The 17385-nt window shown below is 48.7% G+C and overlaps 9 protein-coding genes across 9 annotated transcripts; all 9 read right to left on the bottom strand.

Moving 5' to 3' along the window:
- Window positions 1-170: 170 nt before the first annotated feature.
- Window positions 171-1454, bottom strand: TEOVI_000026200 (uncharacterized protein; the record flags this gene model as incomplete). Its single annotated transcript, XM_067221441.1, has 1 exon — window positions 171-1454. One exon carries the CDS (start codon window positions 1452-1454, stop codon window positions 171-173), a length of 1284 nt encoding a protein of 427 aa, XP_067077542.1.
- Window positions 1455-2136: 682 nt separating this feature from the next.
- TEOVI_000026100 (uncharacterized protein) lies at window positions 2137-3612 on the bottom strand (the record flags this gene model as incomplete). Its single annotated transcript, XM_067221440.1, has 1 exon — window positions 2137-3612. The coding sequence occupies one exon, from the start codon at window positions 3610-3612 to the stop codon at window positions 2137-2139; it is 1476 nt and encodes a 491-aa protein (XP_067077541.1).
- Window positions 3613-4007: 395 nt separating this feature from the next.
- TEOVI_000026000 (uncharacterized protein) lies at window positions 4008-5093 on the bottom strand (the record flags this gene model as incomplete). The annotated part of the gene is made up of 1 exon (XM_067221439.1): window positions 4008-5093. One exon carries the CDS (start codon window positions 5091-5093, stop codon window positions 4008-4010), a length of 1086 nt encoding a protein of 361 aa, XP_067077540.1.
- Window positions 5094-6377: 1284 nt separating this feature from the next.
- Window positions 6378-7193, bottom strand: TEOVI_000025900 (high mobility group protein, putative; the record flags this gene model as incomplete). The annotated part of the gene is made up of 1 exon (XM_067221438.1): window positions 6378-7193. One exon carries the CDS (start codon window positions 7191-7193, stop codon window positions 6378-6380), a length of 816 nt encoding a protein of 271 aa, XP_067077539.1.
- A 1613-nt stretch (window positions 7194-8806) lies between these two features.
- TEOVI_000025800 (U2 small nuclear ribonucleoprotein B, putative) lies at window positions 8807-9160 on the bottom strand (the record flags this gene model as incomplete). Its single annotated transcript, XM_067221437.1, has 1 exon — window positions 8807-9160. One exon carries the CDS (start codon window positions 9158-9160, stop codon window positions 8807-8809), a length of 354 nt encoding a protein of 117 aa, XP_067077538.1.
- A 523-nt stretch (window positions 9161-9683) lies between these two features.
- On the bottom strand, window positions 9684-10226 carry TEOVI_000025700 (cytochrome b5, putative; the record flags this gene model as incomplete). The annotated part of the gene is made up of 1 exon (XM_067221436.1): window positions 9684-10226. The coding sequence occupies one exon, from the start codon at window positions 10224-10226 to the stop codon at window positions 9684-9686; it is 543 nt and encodes a 180-aa protein (XP_067077537.1).
- An 809-nt stretch (window positions 10227-11035) lies between these two features.
- TEOVI_000025600 (uncharacterized protein) lies at window positions 11036-12487 on the bottom strand (the record flags this gene model as incomplete). The annotated part of the gene is made up of 1 exon (XM_067221435.1): window positions 11036-12487. One exon carries the CDS (start codon window positions 12485-12487, stop codon window positions 11036-11038), a length of 1452 nt encoding a protein of 483 aa, XP_067077536.1.
- A 218-nt stretch (window positions 12488-12705) lies between these two features.
- On the bottom strand, window positions 12706-13242 carry TEOVI_000025500 (ADP-ribosylation factor-like protein 3, putative; the record flags this gene model as incomplete). The annotated part of the gene is made up of 1 exon (XM_067221434.1): window positions 12706-13242. One exon carries the CDS (start codon window positions 13240-13242, stop codon window positions 12706-12708), a length of 537 nt encoding a protein of 178 aa, XP_067077535.1.
- A 647-nt stretch (window positions 13243-13889) lies between these two features.
- Window positions 13890-14927, bottom strand: TEOVI_000025400 (phytanoyl-CoA dioxygenase (PhyH), putative; the record flags this gene model as incomplete). The annotated part of the gene is made up of 1 exon (XM_067221433.1): window positions 13890-14927. The coding sequence occupies one exon, from the start codon at window positions 14925-14927 to the stop codon at window positions 13890-13892; it is 1038 nt and encodes a 345-aa protein (XP_067077534.1).
- Between the last annotated feature and the right edge of the window lie 2458 nt (window positions 14928-17385).

Raw genomic sequence — 17385 nt, 5'->3', positions numbered from 1 at the left:
CGGAAAGGAACGACACATATTCTCCCTTCATTCCCTCATAGCGAGAAACCATATAGAATAACAATCTGGTATCCTCTTATTTCGTGCGTTAAAGATTTAAACTTCGTACTGACTCCTACCGGAAACCTTGGGAAAGACCGTAACGCTCCTGGATCGTAAAGACAACGAGATTAACCCCCGGAACTTTCAACCTCTTCCTCCTCAAAATCTCCCTCCGTCTCCCAAGTGTCGCTGTCCGCATCATCACTTATCTGCAAATGATCCTCCTCCAAATCATCAACAGTATCAGGTTGCCTTGGCTCTCCTCCCCCAAAACCCAACGCCTCACCCTCTTTATGTCTCTTTGCTCGACACTCGCAAGCTGCATCCTCCATTCCCACACTTTCTGCAAGCAAGTAAAGCTTGCTTAAGAGCATACGCTCGAAGTCGGCCTTCTCCAATTCATCATCGAGGTCCTCACTCTCCTCTTCCTGCGCATCATCGTCATACATCTCTTCATCGTCGAACGTTCGTAGGTCACGCTGAAGCTGAGCCCCCACACGGGCCTCTGCACGATTAGCGTAACCCGCCGAATCATCCTGGTCAAGGTATGCCATCAAGTCGGCCTCGTCGTCACCACCCCAATCCATCTCCATGCAATCGTCCCAGCGATTGTTTGCTGGGGCTCTTAGTAGCCGGTCCATCTCTTCAGATCGCGAAAACAAATCTGCACATGCTTTGCTGATATCCGCCGAGCGCATCTGCGCCACGCGGCGACTGATCTCATCTACATCATTGATGAAAAAATCGTCGGGGCCGTGCCTTCCGGCGCCAGAACTAAATCTCAGTCCTCCATTTTGTTGATCCACGAGACGCTTGGCGGCACGACGCGCGCGAAGCTCTTCACGGTCCATTGACACCTCAAGATACTCCACAACCAACGGCAACACGGTCGAATAATCTGCAAGTGTCAATGGCCTGCCTCGGGCGGCAGCTCTGGCCACTTCCCCCTGAACCACTGCCTCAGTGAGACTGTCACGAGCCTCCCTCTCCAACTCTACGGCAATTTGGTAGTTGAGTGAAACGTCGGTGACACCTGAGTCAGAACTCTCCCCAGACCCAAGAGAGCTTGAGTCACTGATGGGTGTTTCACCTAAAAGCATCCGCGCCAACCGCAGCGCCTCACCGCGCTCCTCCTGAGTAAGAACGCCGCTGCTGCATTCGAATCCACTGCCCTCGCGGGCGCTCAACGTCTGAGATTGAACCTTCGGGGGGAACCCTCCGTCCAAACTAAGGAGTGGTGACGCTGAAGTCTCTCCAAACAGCTGTTCATCCTCCATGGACTCGCGGTATTCACTCCACCACTTGTAAAGTCTCACCCCAAAAAACAACGAACCAGCAACTAAAGATAGAGGAAGCAGCAAGCTTCGGCGCTCCCTGAAGTGGTCGGGCTGCTTGGAAAAGGGGTAGACCATGATCCAATATTCTTTCGCACTGTTTCAGAGGTCCCTTCTCAGCGGGTGCGGCACTCCTAATGACTAGAGCAACGTGGCACGGCAAAAAAAGTGGTATATTTCAAATTGTTCAGACCCATGGAAGTGTAATGGGAATCTTCTTTCAAAAAAAAAAATGATAACAAACGCAGGTGCAATACGGATTAAAGAAGAGTTAAGGAAGAGCGGGGACGGTGTATAGCACAGAGTCCGTGTCTTCCAGCAGAAATTAACTTTACTCGACGCAAGGGAGTCGGCGTACTCGGCCACACCTACGCGGCTAATCGTCACGGTGCTTAGAACTAACGACAGAAAGGCTGCTGCACGTCTCTTCACTGGCTCCAACCAAGAATTTACGGGCACAACTAACGCCGAAGCGAGCAATGAAGAACACTAGCCATTGAACAGCCACGGGAAGGGCAGCCACCGTCTATATATTGGTCACACATCACAACCACAAGGCGGCTCGCACATGTTCCCCTCCCTTCAGGTGTTCCGCTTTGCGCATGATCCAGCCGGCGCGCAATTGTAAACAAAACAACACCCCTTCTTTATACGCCAGCATAAGGGGCGCGAGAGGTTGGAAAAGAATATAGACCCTTCGACCCAAGAAGGACGCACTCAAGCCCGTCATCCCGCTTGCGCAGCGAAACCCTATAGAGCCTCACATCAGCATGTAAACAAGAACTGCAATGATGACACTCAGCAGCACGAGGACGAAATTCAGGAACTGGACCCCGTGTGCCCGCATACCCCCCTCAGTGATGGCAACCTCGGGTGGCGGCGCAACACCACCCACTTCCTCGCACACGACCGCGCTGCTTAGTGGGGGCTGTGCGGCCACAACATTCACTGGCCGCACGCGTCCTCTACCAGCGCTCAATTCCTTACTTGCGCCCCGGCCCCTACCTCTGGCATTGTTCGATCTATCGTGTCCCTCAGTGGCAGCCCCGCACCCGCGCCCACGACCCAATCCGCCCCGTCCACGCGCCCCTCGACCTCGACCGAGTGGATTCCTCCCGCGCCCCCTCCCCACGTGCTCACGAGGTTGCATACCTGGGAAGAGGGCAGTGGGCAGAGCGGGAGGAGATGGTGCCTCCTTGTATACCGTCCCTCTATTGTAATGAACGAAGCTACACGTAACAACGATATGTGAGCGACGGCCGGCACACCATGTTCCACAGGTGTCACTACCTTCCTGAAGTCTCGTCAGGGCGATATTTTTATGGAGCTCTCCCTCGAAGTATCCGACACGAAGAGGGGGGAAACCTACGTAGACAATTCCTGGCATGAGGTGCAACGCGGTACAGGCACTCTGATCGTGATCGGCATCAGTCCTTTCACAAAACAGCGCCGTTGCCGCAGACGTAGGGTCGACAAGCAAAGCTTCTTTGCCGGGGTTGTTTACCAACGTGTTGAGCCTCAGATAGCAATCCTTTACACACACTGCACGATTAGTTAGGTGCAAATTTTTGCAGCTCAGGATGTTATGTGGTTTGCGCGACGCGCATATTACCAAATCCCTTGCCTTCTTCCCCTTCAACTCTCGAAGCACTCGAAAGCCAGCATTATGTACAAAAGAAGATGCGGTATACTTCTTTCCATTAATCACGAACGATTCGACTTTCGCCACGGCATCCTTACTAGTCTCCGGAGGCAACACAAATCCATAATCCTCTTCCTGCTCCATCACATATTGCTCTTCGTCAGATCCTTCCCCGTCCGGCTCTCCTTCAACTTCCTCTTCGTCTTCGGAACGGTCCTCATAACTCCCTTCATCTCTTTCCTCTTGTTGGCTCCCCTCCTCCTCCCCGTCCTCCTCGCTGAACAGATGTTCTGCCGCCGCATCACACGTATCACTATCGGTCCCAGCAGGGGGCTTACGGTATTCTTCACTACCGTCACCCTCGGGCTTCTCCATCAAGTCGAGTGCGGAACTTTTAGTATCAGACACCATCGCACCATTCGTATCCTCGCGGTGGTCTCCCTCGGAGTGCGACATCGCAGCTCCCGAATCCTCTGAATGATGATGTTCGGCACCCGCAATTTCGGGCCCCGCCGTGGCATCATCGGGAACCAAGTCCAGCTTAACGGTCTCCGGAGAGCGCACTTCCACGACTTCTTGCGCTGAGGGCAGCATCCAAGTATCCCTCAAACAACCACGTTGGTCTAGGAAAAGGGAGGGCAAAGAAGATATGCACTAACGTATGAATTGTACAAATGTTCAGAAGAACACCAAACACAGTGAGTTTAAGCTGACGATTCCAGCCAACTCAAATACAATTGCATGAAAGAGCGGTATGTAGCACAGGTCTTTGGCATGGCACAAAGGAAAAAAAAGAAAAACGCAACACCCACACTGGCTTCGAAGCGCCTCCATTGTTCAGATGAAACCAGTGAAGCGAATCCAAGGTACCTCGCATTCCGAACATTATGGAACCCGTTGTTACTGCGGTGCCTCTAATTCCCCTCGTTCCCTCATCTTGCGATCCTTGTCCCCATTCCCCATTACACCCTGTAAGAATTAAAAAAACCTTAGTTCATGAGTGAGAAGCCGTTGCGCCCCAACGCCCAAATGGCCACAAGCAAGGCAAACAGTGCCACCACACTTGACTCATTCCTCTGAACTTGCATGACCAGACCGGCTATACTTAAAATAAAGGACAGACCCCACGTAGTTGGATGCGTAGGCAGGACCCATGATATTAGAATGGCAATACCGCCAATCACAGGGATTGCCAGTGCCCCTGCGAAGTACAAAAGAGAAAACGCAAGTGTGGAGCACCACAACCGGCAACAGTCCTGAGGGCTTATAAAAGCCCCAAGCCGAAGCGGAGTGCTGAAAATAGATGAGAAACTCTTAATCATCTCATCAGATGCACTGAAAAAGACATCTACTAATTCTAAAGCGTCAGTGCTCGAACTAAGCAACTGCGCACAAATGGGGCTTGTAACACGGAACCAAAACCAAGTAAAGACGGCAAGAAGAACAGGAGCTGTCAAAAGCGGCAGCGGTAGCTTCCAGACGCGCCTCCAGCCTCGACTTTGCCAGAGATACAGCAGCCAGCTCCCCACTACTATTCCATGAAGCGGAAGTGCGCGCAAAATAGTGCGTGTCGCCAGCTCATCTAACTGTGAAATCGTTCCGGAGAGCCATGGTACAGGCGGTTCTGAAACGATATACGGCGGGTTGTGCAACCAGCTCCCACCGAACGAGACAACGGCAGCATTAACGAATGTAATATACGTTAAAAGACTCGACACTTCCTCCCTCGAAATGGGCTCAAAAAATCCACTGATCTGCGCAACCATAACTGAGGGAGCAACAAACAGCGCCATCAACAGGGTTGCCACGAGGAAAAAGGGGGTCGCTTCGTCAAAGTTACCAGCGTAAGTACCACAGTTGACTGGAAACATAAAGATTGCATGATAGTAAGACGCAAGCGCCAAGCCGATAAGCGCAACAAACCATGAGAATTGCATCCTTTCACTGTATTCTAAGTGACCAACATAGTCCCGGAACGCCCTCGTTTGCATCAACTCTCTGACGCATTTTTCCGTATAGAGCCGTGACTCTTGACTATGAAATTGTTTTGGTGAAAGTCGCTCACAGCTCGACATGCTTTCCCTTTCCACTCACCTTCCACACCGCAGCACCGATGGGATATTGATGCCGATTTACACCTTATTTATTCAAGTTTTAAAAAAAAAGACAGGTGAAGGAGCTAAAACACCGATGTTCCATGGAGGTTTTCGCCCCTCAGTAAGCACACAAGAACACGCATACGCCGAAGAGAATGGCAAATCTGTTCAGGGCGTGCAAAGGCGGGAGGAGAGGGGTGAGTGAGCCGGGGACGAGGAATACATGTCTATATATATATATATATATATCATTGACGGCATTTTAGTGTGTAATCCCCAGCAGGCCCAAAAAAAAAAAAGTTGCATGGGTGTTCACGGCGAAAAAGAGAAAAAAAAGATGAGAAAATCCCTTGTCTCTTTTTCTACTCGTCCTGTTGGAGACTCCGCACTTCAGCACTCCTCTCAGTACGTGCGGAGGAGCCCTTCCTCTATATATATGCGATTCTGTCCTCCTTTTTTTCTTCTAGTTTTAGTACCTTCCCTTTGCTTCCCATATGTCTGACCCTCAAGCACACACATATGTGTCATCATCTTCACGGATTGAACATTACTTAAAGCCCTCTCAGAGCCCAAACAGCATCCATTTCTCAGTTCTTTGGTCCACCCTCTGACGCAGGAAGTCATTATTTCCTTTCCTACAATATGATTTCCCCCTCTCGGCTGCTGCGCCAACCCATCTAACACTGTCTTTCACGCACTTTAACTACCCATCAGCACACACACAATTGCACGCATCTTCATAGCCTTCTTATCACCCTATCTGTTAAACCAGCGGGGAGAAGGGGGGGAAAAAACATCCTGTCACAGACCCGACCCCTTACAGTCGCGACAATGGCCGTAAGCAAGTTTCGGCACACGTGCTTGAGGAAGGACAATGAAAGTAGTTGTGTGGCGGAGACTTAAAGAATAAATAAGAATAAATAAAAAAAAAGTAAAAAAAGTAAAAAAGTTACGAAAGAAAACTAAAGGAAGAAGACATTGATAAAAATAAGTCCCGCAAGTCTCTCTAAATGGAATTCCTGCTTTCTCTGCACGTACCCAATGCGCATGTACACTAATCTGTGTCTGTCACCGCGTGTACGTGAGCGCACTGCCGTTACTAATGCGTCTTTCCTGATCCCCACGAGGCTTTTATCTAAACACCTTTTTTCGTTTTCCTTTCTTTTTCACACCCTCAGTTGGAGTCAGCCTTCGAGCACCAGCCCCAACCAGTATGAACCACTGTTACCCCGGCTAGGCGAAACATCAATATACACTGCCAAGCTACTTGGGTAGTGCTGCCATTTCCCTCTTGTATCGCTCCTTGTCCTTTTCTGCCATCTCCTCGTAGACCTTCCTCTCCTCCGGACCGAGCTCCTTCCATGCGGCACCGGCAGCCTTTGACATCTCTACGATGCTGAGATCACTGTGCTTGCTTCGGAAGTCACTCGAAAAGAACATGAAGGAAGTCATCGCGCGTTTTGGGGCGTTGGAATCCTTCTTTATCTTCCCTCCCCGTCCGTATTCCTTTCCACCCTGTCTCTTGTACTCGTCTACTTCACGCCGGAATCGGGCCTTGTCCTCCTCTGCCTTCTTTCTGTAATGCTCTTTCACGTCATCGGACGCATCACTCCACATTTTACCCAACGTCTGAAGAATCGCAGTATTCTGCATCCCGGGGTTTTTCGCCTTCAGCTCCTCGCGCTGATCAGCTACGAAAAGTAAATAAGAACTGACAGCCGGCTTAGGATAGTCGGCGGGCTTCTTTGGCTTCTCCGTCATTTCCTTCTTTGTTTTGGAGGGCGCCTCTGCTCCAGCACTGCGGGCACGCTTCGATCCCTTCCCTCCGCTGCTTTTGGATGCATCTTTCTCCTTGAGCGCCAACTCCAGCTGCTTCTTGAATTCAGGACGCTGCATAGCCCTCGCAACAATGTCATCTATAGCCGCCTTGTGTGGCCCAAACTCCATTTGGTATTTAGATTCAAGCCGCATGCGTAAAATCTTGGCCGTTATGTACCTAACGCCCTCCTCCCGCATGATAGTTATTACGGTCTCTTCAATATCTGTAGGGAGTGGTCCTTTCTTCAATTCTGTTGCCATCTTGTCTCTTTACCTCACGCCCCAAAAATGTATGCGTGTACGTAAGTCCTTATATGAGTGTCGGAGCGGTCTCTGGGCCGATGTCTTTTCCTTGAAACTGCTTTCAACTGAACGAAAGTGTGCACGTATTTTCAGCTAATTCGTCCTTCAAATTACAAGCCTCACAAACAGGAGAAAAAAAAAGGCGTTTCAAATGGCGCCACGCAAAAAAAAAAGCGAGAAAGATTAAATGGAGGGAATGGGTCGACTGAGGGTAAACAAAGTATGGACGGCAAACGATACACCAATCAGCAACACCCGAGTCCCCGACATAAAGATGGCAGAGAGAACAAGATTCGGCACATACATAAATATATATATCAACACCACGGAGCAACAGCACACATTCGTATAGTGTTGAGAACGAACACAAACGCAGCTCCCCTCAAGGTACGCCACGCGGTCGGTGGTCGAACTTGTGACACCCAACCGCCAGAGTGTTCCCACAACACACAAAATACGATGGGTACCAGTAGGCGTACAAAAAGTATGCTAACTGAACTACACATTTATCATTCTGTAAAACTTATATGTAGCATACAGAGCTTCACGGTGCCCCACCGGAACCTTAAATCGTCATTTTCACCTCCCTGAAGGCAGTACTGCCCCCCTGTTCACGCCCGGGTCAATCGTACGAGAAACACCACCCTCTTCCGCTTTCAAACAGGAGCACCGGAAGCACCAGCACATAACCCTCAACCCACTTTGTTGCACACACTTCACGAATCGCCTGTTCCCCCACCATCACCTCAGAAACAGCGTGCCGCTTACCATCCTTCCGCGCGAGACACATTCAAGCGTGATGAAGAATCGGTAAGAGAACCCCCCAACACCGAATGCACTCTCCTCCCCCAAAGTCGCAAGGCTAACTACCGGCAGAAAGTGGACGATGCATCTTTCCACAGGTAAAAAGCGTTTTCAAGCAGAATTCAAATGGCTCCTGCGGACGCAAGACCTCTAAACTTCCAAGCAGTCAGCGAGGTCCTTTCGAGAACAAGCATACAGAAACCTCATCCCTTTCTTAAGAATACTCGCCCCAACGGTCGTTTAGCGGACATCACCAGTTGTTTATTGTGTTTAGTAAACTGAGGGCGTTGCATCGATTAATCTCCGCCCAGATGCCCCATAACAGCTGGGGAGACTGCCCCCCCCCCCCCAGGGCGGAAGGCACTGAAGCATATTTGTGATACAAAAGGGCCACTGAACTGCACACACATCGAGGAAAAGGTGCCCAAAACCTGTAAAAAAATGAAGAGACATTATCCGTTACCTCTTTCAATCCCTAGCCACACTCCAATCTTTAGCCCAAAGAAAACCTGCGTGGACATGCACAAAAGAGAAGGGATAGGCCCGTGCGCACATGGACACATGGCCACCGGGGAGCGCGCTTTGATGTGACCACGAGTGCCGATAAGCGGACTCCCCCCTTTGCAGCCGGAAGGAAATGGAGAAAGAGCACACAATGCACAAAGTCCGGTGTGTGCCGCACTACCTGCAAGGGATAGCACCGAACGACAACAGGCATGTAAAGTTGCGGCAAACAGGCACTCTCTCAGCACTTCTGTAACGGTCGGCTACCCCGCTTGCGTGTCCCGTCTCCTCTTCCCCCCGGACACGCGTTCCTGTCTCAAGTCCCGGCGGCGTCGCTCTCCGGGGTCCGCACTGAACGATTGCCGCTTGGCATAGAACGCCTGTATAATCCGCCCGTAGAATTGACGTTCATGTAGCTCGCGACGAGCATTTGTGGCGGTGGCAACATCTGTGAATACGACAAAGGCCTGCCCGTACATGCTTTTACTCTTACAATACAACACATCAATCACAGGTCCAAACTGGGTGCAATACAAGTATAGTAAACGCCGCACCTCCTCAGCGGACGGCTTATCTGGGAGACCGCGTATGTAAAGCGTCTGTTTTGGCTCACCCATGATCAGTCCTCACACTTCGTATGCACTTACATCAGCATATATGTACACAAACGAACGAGGTCGTTCGCGAAAATTAAAAACGGCAGAAGGGACGTACATGTGTAAATCAATCGGGAAAACAGTGACAGCTGCGAGTGGGGAAATCACGTCCGCATTTAAATTTAAATTACGGAGAACAGACGATACTAAATACACAATATTTTCTGTACTCGAACAAGATACATTTGCGTGCGGTTGTTAGTAACTAAACTTTATACAAAGGAAAGGGGGTAGACAATTGTCTCGCTCTCTTTGCCACTTGCTACTTCAAACAGCCTCTTATCCGCCCGGTGTTGATCATTCACGGAAGACAGATCCCTCAGAATTCACCAAGGGGCAGAAAAGACGGTGTCGCAGAATCCGCTCTAGCGCGCACCCTCACAGCTCCCCTTTCATAATTATTTGGGTATTGAAACTATGCATCGCAAATATAAATGCAGTGAATTAAACATCACTGCAGCAACAAAAAAAAGAGCTAGAAAAATTAGGATGACTTAGCCCCACTGCAGCTAGCAGTGCCCTTTCCAGAGATGCGTCTGCGGTGAAAACAATCGGCGCAATGGCACTCAGGAACGAATTCGGAGGTGCCAATGTGACTTTCCACCGTACTGGTGCGGCAGCAGCCACCCTTACTATTGCATACCTTCATGTCGCACATTTGAATTAAGGGAGACACAGGCTTTGAAGAACTTTTAGATTCCTCCTTCAAAGCGCTGGCCAGCCCCAGGGGCGAACGCTCTTCAGAGCTGTCGAAACGCACTTCACCCACCTTTAGCGATGCCCAAACAGCCTGTGCGGCGCGGCTGTGATAACCAAAGTCATTAGTGCAATCCTTCACACCACCACCCCGTTGTAGTAATGCGTTAGCTCCACCCGGGTGGGAGTCCAAGATAGAGGTCACGTCATAGACCGAATTTCCTGCAACTATCCAAAGAGAATGACGATCGTTGTGCTTCCGGACGTCATCCAGAGTGTATTGTGGCCATTCCTTCAACAACCCCAAGAGGGAAAGAAGGTAGTCGAACATTGTTCCCCTCCTTGTACCCTAATATTAAAAATTTATGAGAAAAACAGGCAAAATGCAGTATCGCAGTATCCACTAAACTACACGAAACTTTCAAAAGGCAGCATTCAGAGGGTTGCTCGTGCAATCGGCACGCTTCGTCCCGTTACGATCGTTCGGCGATAAAATACCCCAGTGACTATCATTCGTTTTGTTGGAAAGGGACCCTACTCTGTACACATGGCAAAGGGGAAACACACATGAAGTCGTGTGCGCATCCCGCTATCATTTTGGACGAAAATGGTATCTATAGCTGGAAAGTCACTTTGTGCTAAAAGGAAACCGCACCTACCCTTTCATAAAAACAAACACTGAAGCCCCGTTACGCGTATCGCCGTGGAGGAACGTAGCAATAACGTAGACTATTTGCCCAACGCTAAGACATGTCAACGCATTTAAGGCAACCATACATACGACTACTAACAAACATGCTCTACATAGCCGATACCACACTCCGATATTCACCCTGCCCCCTTAACCATACTATTCGCTTTCGTTGCAGTAACATCATCATAAGTGAAGTGTAGTTTCACTAAGCTAAGTTCGCTGCAAACTGATAATTGTCAAGCATCAACCTGGCAGCCAAGTTAAGCAAAGCTATTCTACTACAGTAATTTCAAACGAACAATGTTTGATAGAACATGACAAAGTGTCCACGTTTTCTTGGGAGGAACGGAAAACAAAGATCAACTATCCGTCGTTTTCGACAACCACACTAAGCATAAAAGGTCATTTGTACCCGAAACCAAATAACCTGCACTACCGGAAGGAAACTAAGCATCAGCAGAAGTAATCCTTTTAAGTTGCAGCAGCTGACGAAAGTCTTCATCAGACTTTCCAATATGTCCAAACCGTTTGTTCGCCTCCCCCCTGGCAAGGAGGGCACGCCACATGTAAATGTACTCGTCCGCATTGATAACCCCATCTAGAATCGGCACGGCTTCTTCAAGACGATCCAGCTGTGTTAAAGCCACGGCGATATTAACCCGCGTCCGATAAAGAAGTTGTTGGGCCAGACAGAGACAAATGTCATTTTGACTTACCGGATACGCGGCGCTGCCGGCTGCATCGGCTGACATCGGAGAGTTCTCCACGGCCTTTAAAGCATCAAAGTACGCATCCTCTGACTTCGCAAGTGAAGTTTTGGGGCCAGATCCAAAAGTGTGCCTGAGCTCGGCGATCAAGTCCTTGTGATCCGAAGACATAAACCGTCGGAGTTCATCCTCGCCAGCGTAGAACGGCTGATGGGGTACTGATGTCCTGATGCTGGCGAGCAATTTGTCATCAAGGAAGACAGAGGAAGTAGAATGTGATGCTAAAGTTCCCTTCGCTGCGTTTGCACGTTCAGAGCCCCATCCTCTGTAGTCCTCATGCAAAGGAAAGTAATCATGAAAATGGTGGCGTATGTGCGCAGCTTCGAAAATGTAGACGAGTTCCACTACCTCCTCGTCTGTAAGAGCAGCACCAAGATCCTTTTTGAATGCCAAGGTTGCTTCCTTCGTGGAGTATCCCTCTACAATGCCCTTAATCGCTTCATCGACGATCTTTGAAGAAACTTTTGGCACATTAGGGGTGCGAGCACGACTCAGCTGAAACGCCAGCACCAAAGAGGCGTGATTGTCCGTACCATGTAGAGCCTGCGAAGGAGACGGCTTCTTCAAAGAAAGAATGTACTCCTGTATCGACTTTTCTACGAGACGAAAAGAGTCATATGCGTCCTTCGCACATCCCTCGTAGAGTCTGTACTCAGCCACGGCCAATTCAAAAAGCCAGCATCCGGGGGATGCTGCCTCCAATACCTTATAATCGTCACGCAAGGCGGTACGTATATCCGACACCTCCAACTCGGTTATACCCCCATGAACTTTCAATGCTGATTCCTTCATGTCCAAAAGATCATTCCTGGCACGCAGACGGATTCCGACTGCAAAACGCTTCAAGGCGTCATCTGATATTTCGGGAAGGATCTTATCAATCTCGGCTATTGCACCTACCGGGTTCCCGCGCTTCAGGTAAAACATTGCCTTCCCAAGAACACTCGCATTGCCGGCTAGTCCCTTGGCTCCCGTTTTCGTTATTAGTGTATTGATCGTGTTTATGTTCGGCATACGACTCCTTCCGTCGCCCAAAAATCGCATCACAGCGACGCGGGTGGACACGGACGGTGGAAGTATGGGTTGATGAGATGCAAGAGCGGTGAGCCGTGCGGCACTTACGCAAAACATCTCTTCTTGCTTATGCTTTTTTTTAAGTTTACCAGACTGCTGTGAAAAGTATCAGCAAGAAGAAAGAAAGAAATGACGGTACGAACGGCAAAGCACTAAGCGAACCTAACCCCACTACAAGCGTTAAACAAACAAAGAATTCAAGAACACATACCTCAGCTTGATTCTTTTTGTTCTTAGCCCTTACGATCCAGTGTCTCTAGTTCACTACGACGAAGCTATTTCTTTATGCTTTTAATGGCCCACATGAAGCCTTCCTGAAGGCCCTCTCCTGTTTTGGCGCTGCATTTTTGTATTGACCACGTGCGATCACGCAGATTCTGAAGGTTCAGGGCGGTACTTATGTCCTCGGGTGATAGTGCAGTCGCAAGATCGCACTTGTTAGCAAGCACAAGAAAGGGAACTTCACGAAGTTTTTCTTCTTGTAGAAGGGTTTCCAGTTCAGCGGCCGTTTCGTCCAGGCGTCGCTTGTCCGCGGAATCCACCACATAAACCAAGCAGTCCACTTCGTCAAAGTAGTTTGGCCAGTATGCGCGGATAGCCTTTTGCCCACCAATGTCCCATACATTCAATTTAAACCCTTCGCAATCAACTGTCTTAATGTTGAACCCCTGTGTCGCTTGGGTTGTGGTAGGGTCCTCGCCGGAGAGGTTTCGGAGTATAGACGTTTTTCCAGCATTGTCCAGGCCAAGAATCAGAATCCGTGGCGACGCGTCGCTTGACCTCAATTTTCGCAGAAGCGTAAGCAAGCCCATCTTATTCCTTTTAAATTTTATTTGGTAGGTGTTGTATATCTCTTTTTTTCTTTATGTAGCAAATAGAGAAATTACTCTCCTCTAGAGAGGAAAAGGGGGGAAGTTGAAGGTGGAAGGGCCTCAGTATCTACGAGTTTTAACAATAGAAGACGCCGGCTCGGACGACCGGCTACATGTCTTGAAAATGGTGATCCCCTGCCGATACGACCATATGTCCGTATCAGACATTTTTTAACTGCCATTCTACATACGTTAGATTTCCTAGCATGACCGATAGTGTTCCTTCCTATGGATATAAAAAAATCTATGTAATAAGTATCTTTCTTTTTAAAACGAAATCAGCCCTGACATAAGTGTTTCCACACACGCAAATCCATGGCACAAAATCACTGGAATGAATGAAAATTGCACCAACGCAAAAAGAAAAAAATAGTAATAATAATAAATAATGGACCAGATACATGATAACACTATATCATCCCTTTAATACTTCCCGTATTTACGGGGAGGCGTTGAGAGCTCCATGATGTACGATAGCATACCTTTTCTTTACTGCCTCTAAACCGCACTAGGCAACGAAAAAGGAAGAGTTTGGCAGATTTAAAAAGTGGCACATTGATATCATTTCTTTGGCCGAGTAATTAAGGCTATTCCACTTTGCATCTTTTTGAAACCTCTCTATCACACCTTCGCTCCAAGAGATAGGAGGGTACATGCAACGCAGTCCGGTAGCGAGTTGAGCTGAAATTGAATTTATCCTCATACCATGATCGAGCATATGTTGCATAGTAACAGGGACGATGGAACCCCAACCGATTACCGAGTCCTCGATGCAGAACCCTGTAATCAAACAGTAGCACCTTCCCGAGCGGCACTGTTGGCGTCACAGGTCTCTGCTGAGAAACGGGTTTACTACTATAGTTCACGCGATGCGAACCGGGGAAAAATTCAGTTCCGTTAGTTTTGTTCAGGGGAACAAGGGGAACGAAAACGTTTATCGCATACGGAAACAAATCCTCAACAGTACTCAAGGCGGGTCCGTCCGTGTGAACATCCTGGCGTAAACTTCCAGGCAGAGAATAAAAACACCCACAGGACATCAGTTTTCTCTGCATGTCTCCCCTTTTTCCTGTCGGTGCCAATAGCAGATCAAGAGTCATGGTCACTTCATCGCAATTTTCTATAATGCTAAGCACCTCCTCTCTAATACTGGGGAATATTACCTCGTATCTTCCCTTTCCTCTTTCCCTGAAATTGGAGTAACCAGACTGAAGACTAGGTGCTTTAGAAGATATCTCTAGTTCATTTTCGTATGCACGAATAAAGGCACCGAAGTACCTCTCCGCATTGGCTCGGAAAGTTGCGAGTTTCTCCAACGTGGTTTGTTTGCTTTTAGGCTTCCTTGTCAGTGGTACGACAACAAAGCCATCACGAAGAAACTTTCTGGCTAAGGTGTTCTGTTGTATTGTCAAAGGATAAGGAGTCTGAGAAATGCCGCAAAGACACACAACGCAGTGGGAATCCACAGCAGCGGACAACCCTGTCTCAGCTAGAAAACACTTAGTGTGAAAAATACGCTGACACTTCGTGCACTTAACCGCTCTCCGGGCATTCCGGTGATCAAATGCTGCACCGCAGCGGCAGCAGCGACCTGACTGGGACCCCTTCTTAAGTGAATTGTTCATGTCTTTCTTTTTAAAAAAAGAAAGAAAGAGGCAAGGCTACAACCGCATATGACAAAAGATGCATCTCTGCACTTCTAGTAGATTTCATACGCAAAGAAGGGAAATAATATTTCGAGGGGGAAACGTGGTGATGTTAACAGAGGCAATACACATTCTGACAGTATAGAAATAGAACGTGGGCAAACAGCCCCAGTGCTCGAGTTGACCTTTGGTGGTCACCTCACTTCACTCCCTCTATAAACTGCAAAATTCGCAAAATATAATGCGAAGGGTCTCTGAGTCTTACCCCTGTATGGTGGTCGAGTTCCATATCTCCTCCCATACCAAAGTGAGCTTGCGGATCGCCCTTTAAGTACACAAAACGATGAGAGGTGGGCCGCGCACTAAACAAAAAAGTGCTGTTAATAGGTACTTACTTGCTTCAAACAAAAAACGGGCAACTGTGGTATTCCCCAAAGCGGGAGCGTTCACTCGGCTAATACACTTGTGATATGCTACAGCCTGTGAATATTATGTCCTTGAAAAAATCGTACATGATTAATCTCCAAAAAGGGTTGGTATCATCACAAATACAGTAATAATGGTAACAACGGCAGTTGCAATAATAGCGACAATAATAACATCAAAAGGCAGATGCGGTCTCGACTAACTTCAGCTTTAAAGGAAAGGGATATTTGTTTTCCGGTATAGGGCACTCCGGTTCCCATACAGATTCAGTATGCACGGCACCAAGCATTTTCTATGCTGTCCAAACGGCAATGTGGCAAAGGTCATCCTCGTACTAGCGACATTGACATGTTCACGACCTTTTCTCACTATCTGTGTATTGTGTTGACCCATATGATGAATTTCAAAATAATTCACCAAATATAAGTTAATAGACACCTCATTGGTCTGCATACGAATCGTTCTATCACTTCAAATGAAAGCAACCCAACACACCGCCACATCCAAAGCACACGAATATGTACGTGGATGATACGGGTGAGCGGCCTTCGACCTGTGTGGCACGCACCGTCGCTGACGCACTGGGCCACACCGAACTTAAAATGAACGGAAAGGCAAAGTGTACCCCCAGACTGCAGTGATTCTGCATCGGATATACACGCACCCGTTGGTTTATTCCACGAAGAAGAATAGGTAAACCAGCAGTAGAAGCAGTCGATCGGTTAGATTATGCACCAGTGACCACCACCCCGTGTCTACATTGCGCTCGCGATTCACTCCAAGATATCAAACATAAAACTCAGTCACTAATTATTCGATTTTTTTTTGCGTTTTTGGGCCTAACGCAACTAGCCCGGCCCCAGCTGACAACACCGCTTCCGCAGAAAGCTCAGCAAAGCGCAACAGTTATTGAAGTACCGGATAGTGTGGGAAAGTAAACTTATGACCGTCAAAGAGGTCGACCCTCGCCACGCAACTGCCACTCGCCAACCAGTCCGCTTCAAGATGTGAAGAAAGTCCCAAGACAACTTCCCCCTACGTAGCAAGCACAAAAACAGCTTCTCGACAAGGGGCCATTACCAAACTATGGTAAGTACACATCACAAAAGGCATTTGCCTTATTCGTATCAGTCATCTGCCGCCTTTTCGTACGAATATTATTTAATCCTAACCTCCCACAGCAACTGCCGCATCCTTCTTCGACCTTTAAATATCAGTTCAAACCATATATTCTCAGTCGCTCTTCCTCGATAAGAAAACCAGCACTACATGTTAATGGTGAACATTACACGCCTGATGTTGACGCAGAATGCAATTGCCATAAATCCCTACCCCCTCAGAAAACTAGCGACACCAAACAGAGTGGTGTCACTCGCCAATAAGACGTGCACGGCGAGCAACAATATATGATTCTACGTCAAAAAGAAGAGGGGGGAGGACAAAGGTTAAAATCACAACGTACGAGAAAGTCGTGCAACAACCCAACCAAGACGGCACCAACACCTCATAACACATCGAATTGTCCAAAAATCAAATCATCAATCCGGACATTTTGCACATTGTGAAAAAAATGGCGCACGGCAAGAGAACATCGCAACGCACATATACGACGTACAATAGGCCAAATTGCAAGCCCCGACCCCGAGCACATGCCACAACCCCGCTGGTCAACAGAAGTCCCTAAGGAAGTCCCAGCCACCACCCCACGCCGCAACCGCAGCGGGAACAAGGCTGAGAACCTCCCTCACCTCTTCCAAGATCCTTAGCACAGAACGGCGGTGAGAGCGGGGGGGCACTACCCTTATTTAAAACGCTTACCAAGCTTAGCGCAGGTCCACCACTGTAACGGCCACGCACTCCTCGCATTAACGAAATGCTGGTTCGATCCATAGCTTCGCGTGGGGAAGGAGCGAAACGCGCGACGCCCGAGGCGGACACGACCTCCTGCCGGGAGCCGCCAACTGATCCCGGGGCGGTGGCGAGGACAAACACAGAGACGCGCGGGTATATC

Source organism: Trypanosoma equiperdum (assembly GCF_001457755.1).
Source record: "Trypanosoma equiperdum strain OVI genome assembly, contig: ctg_144, whole genome shotgun sequence".
Lineage (NCBI taxonomy): Eukaryota > Euglenozoa > Kinetoplastea > Trypanosomatida > Trypanosomatidae > Trypanosoma > Trypanosoma equiperdum.
This window is presented reverse-complemented; position numbering and strand designations above follow the sequence as displayed.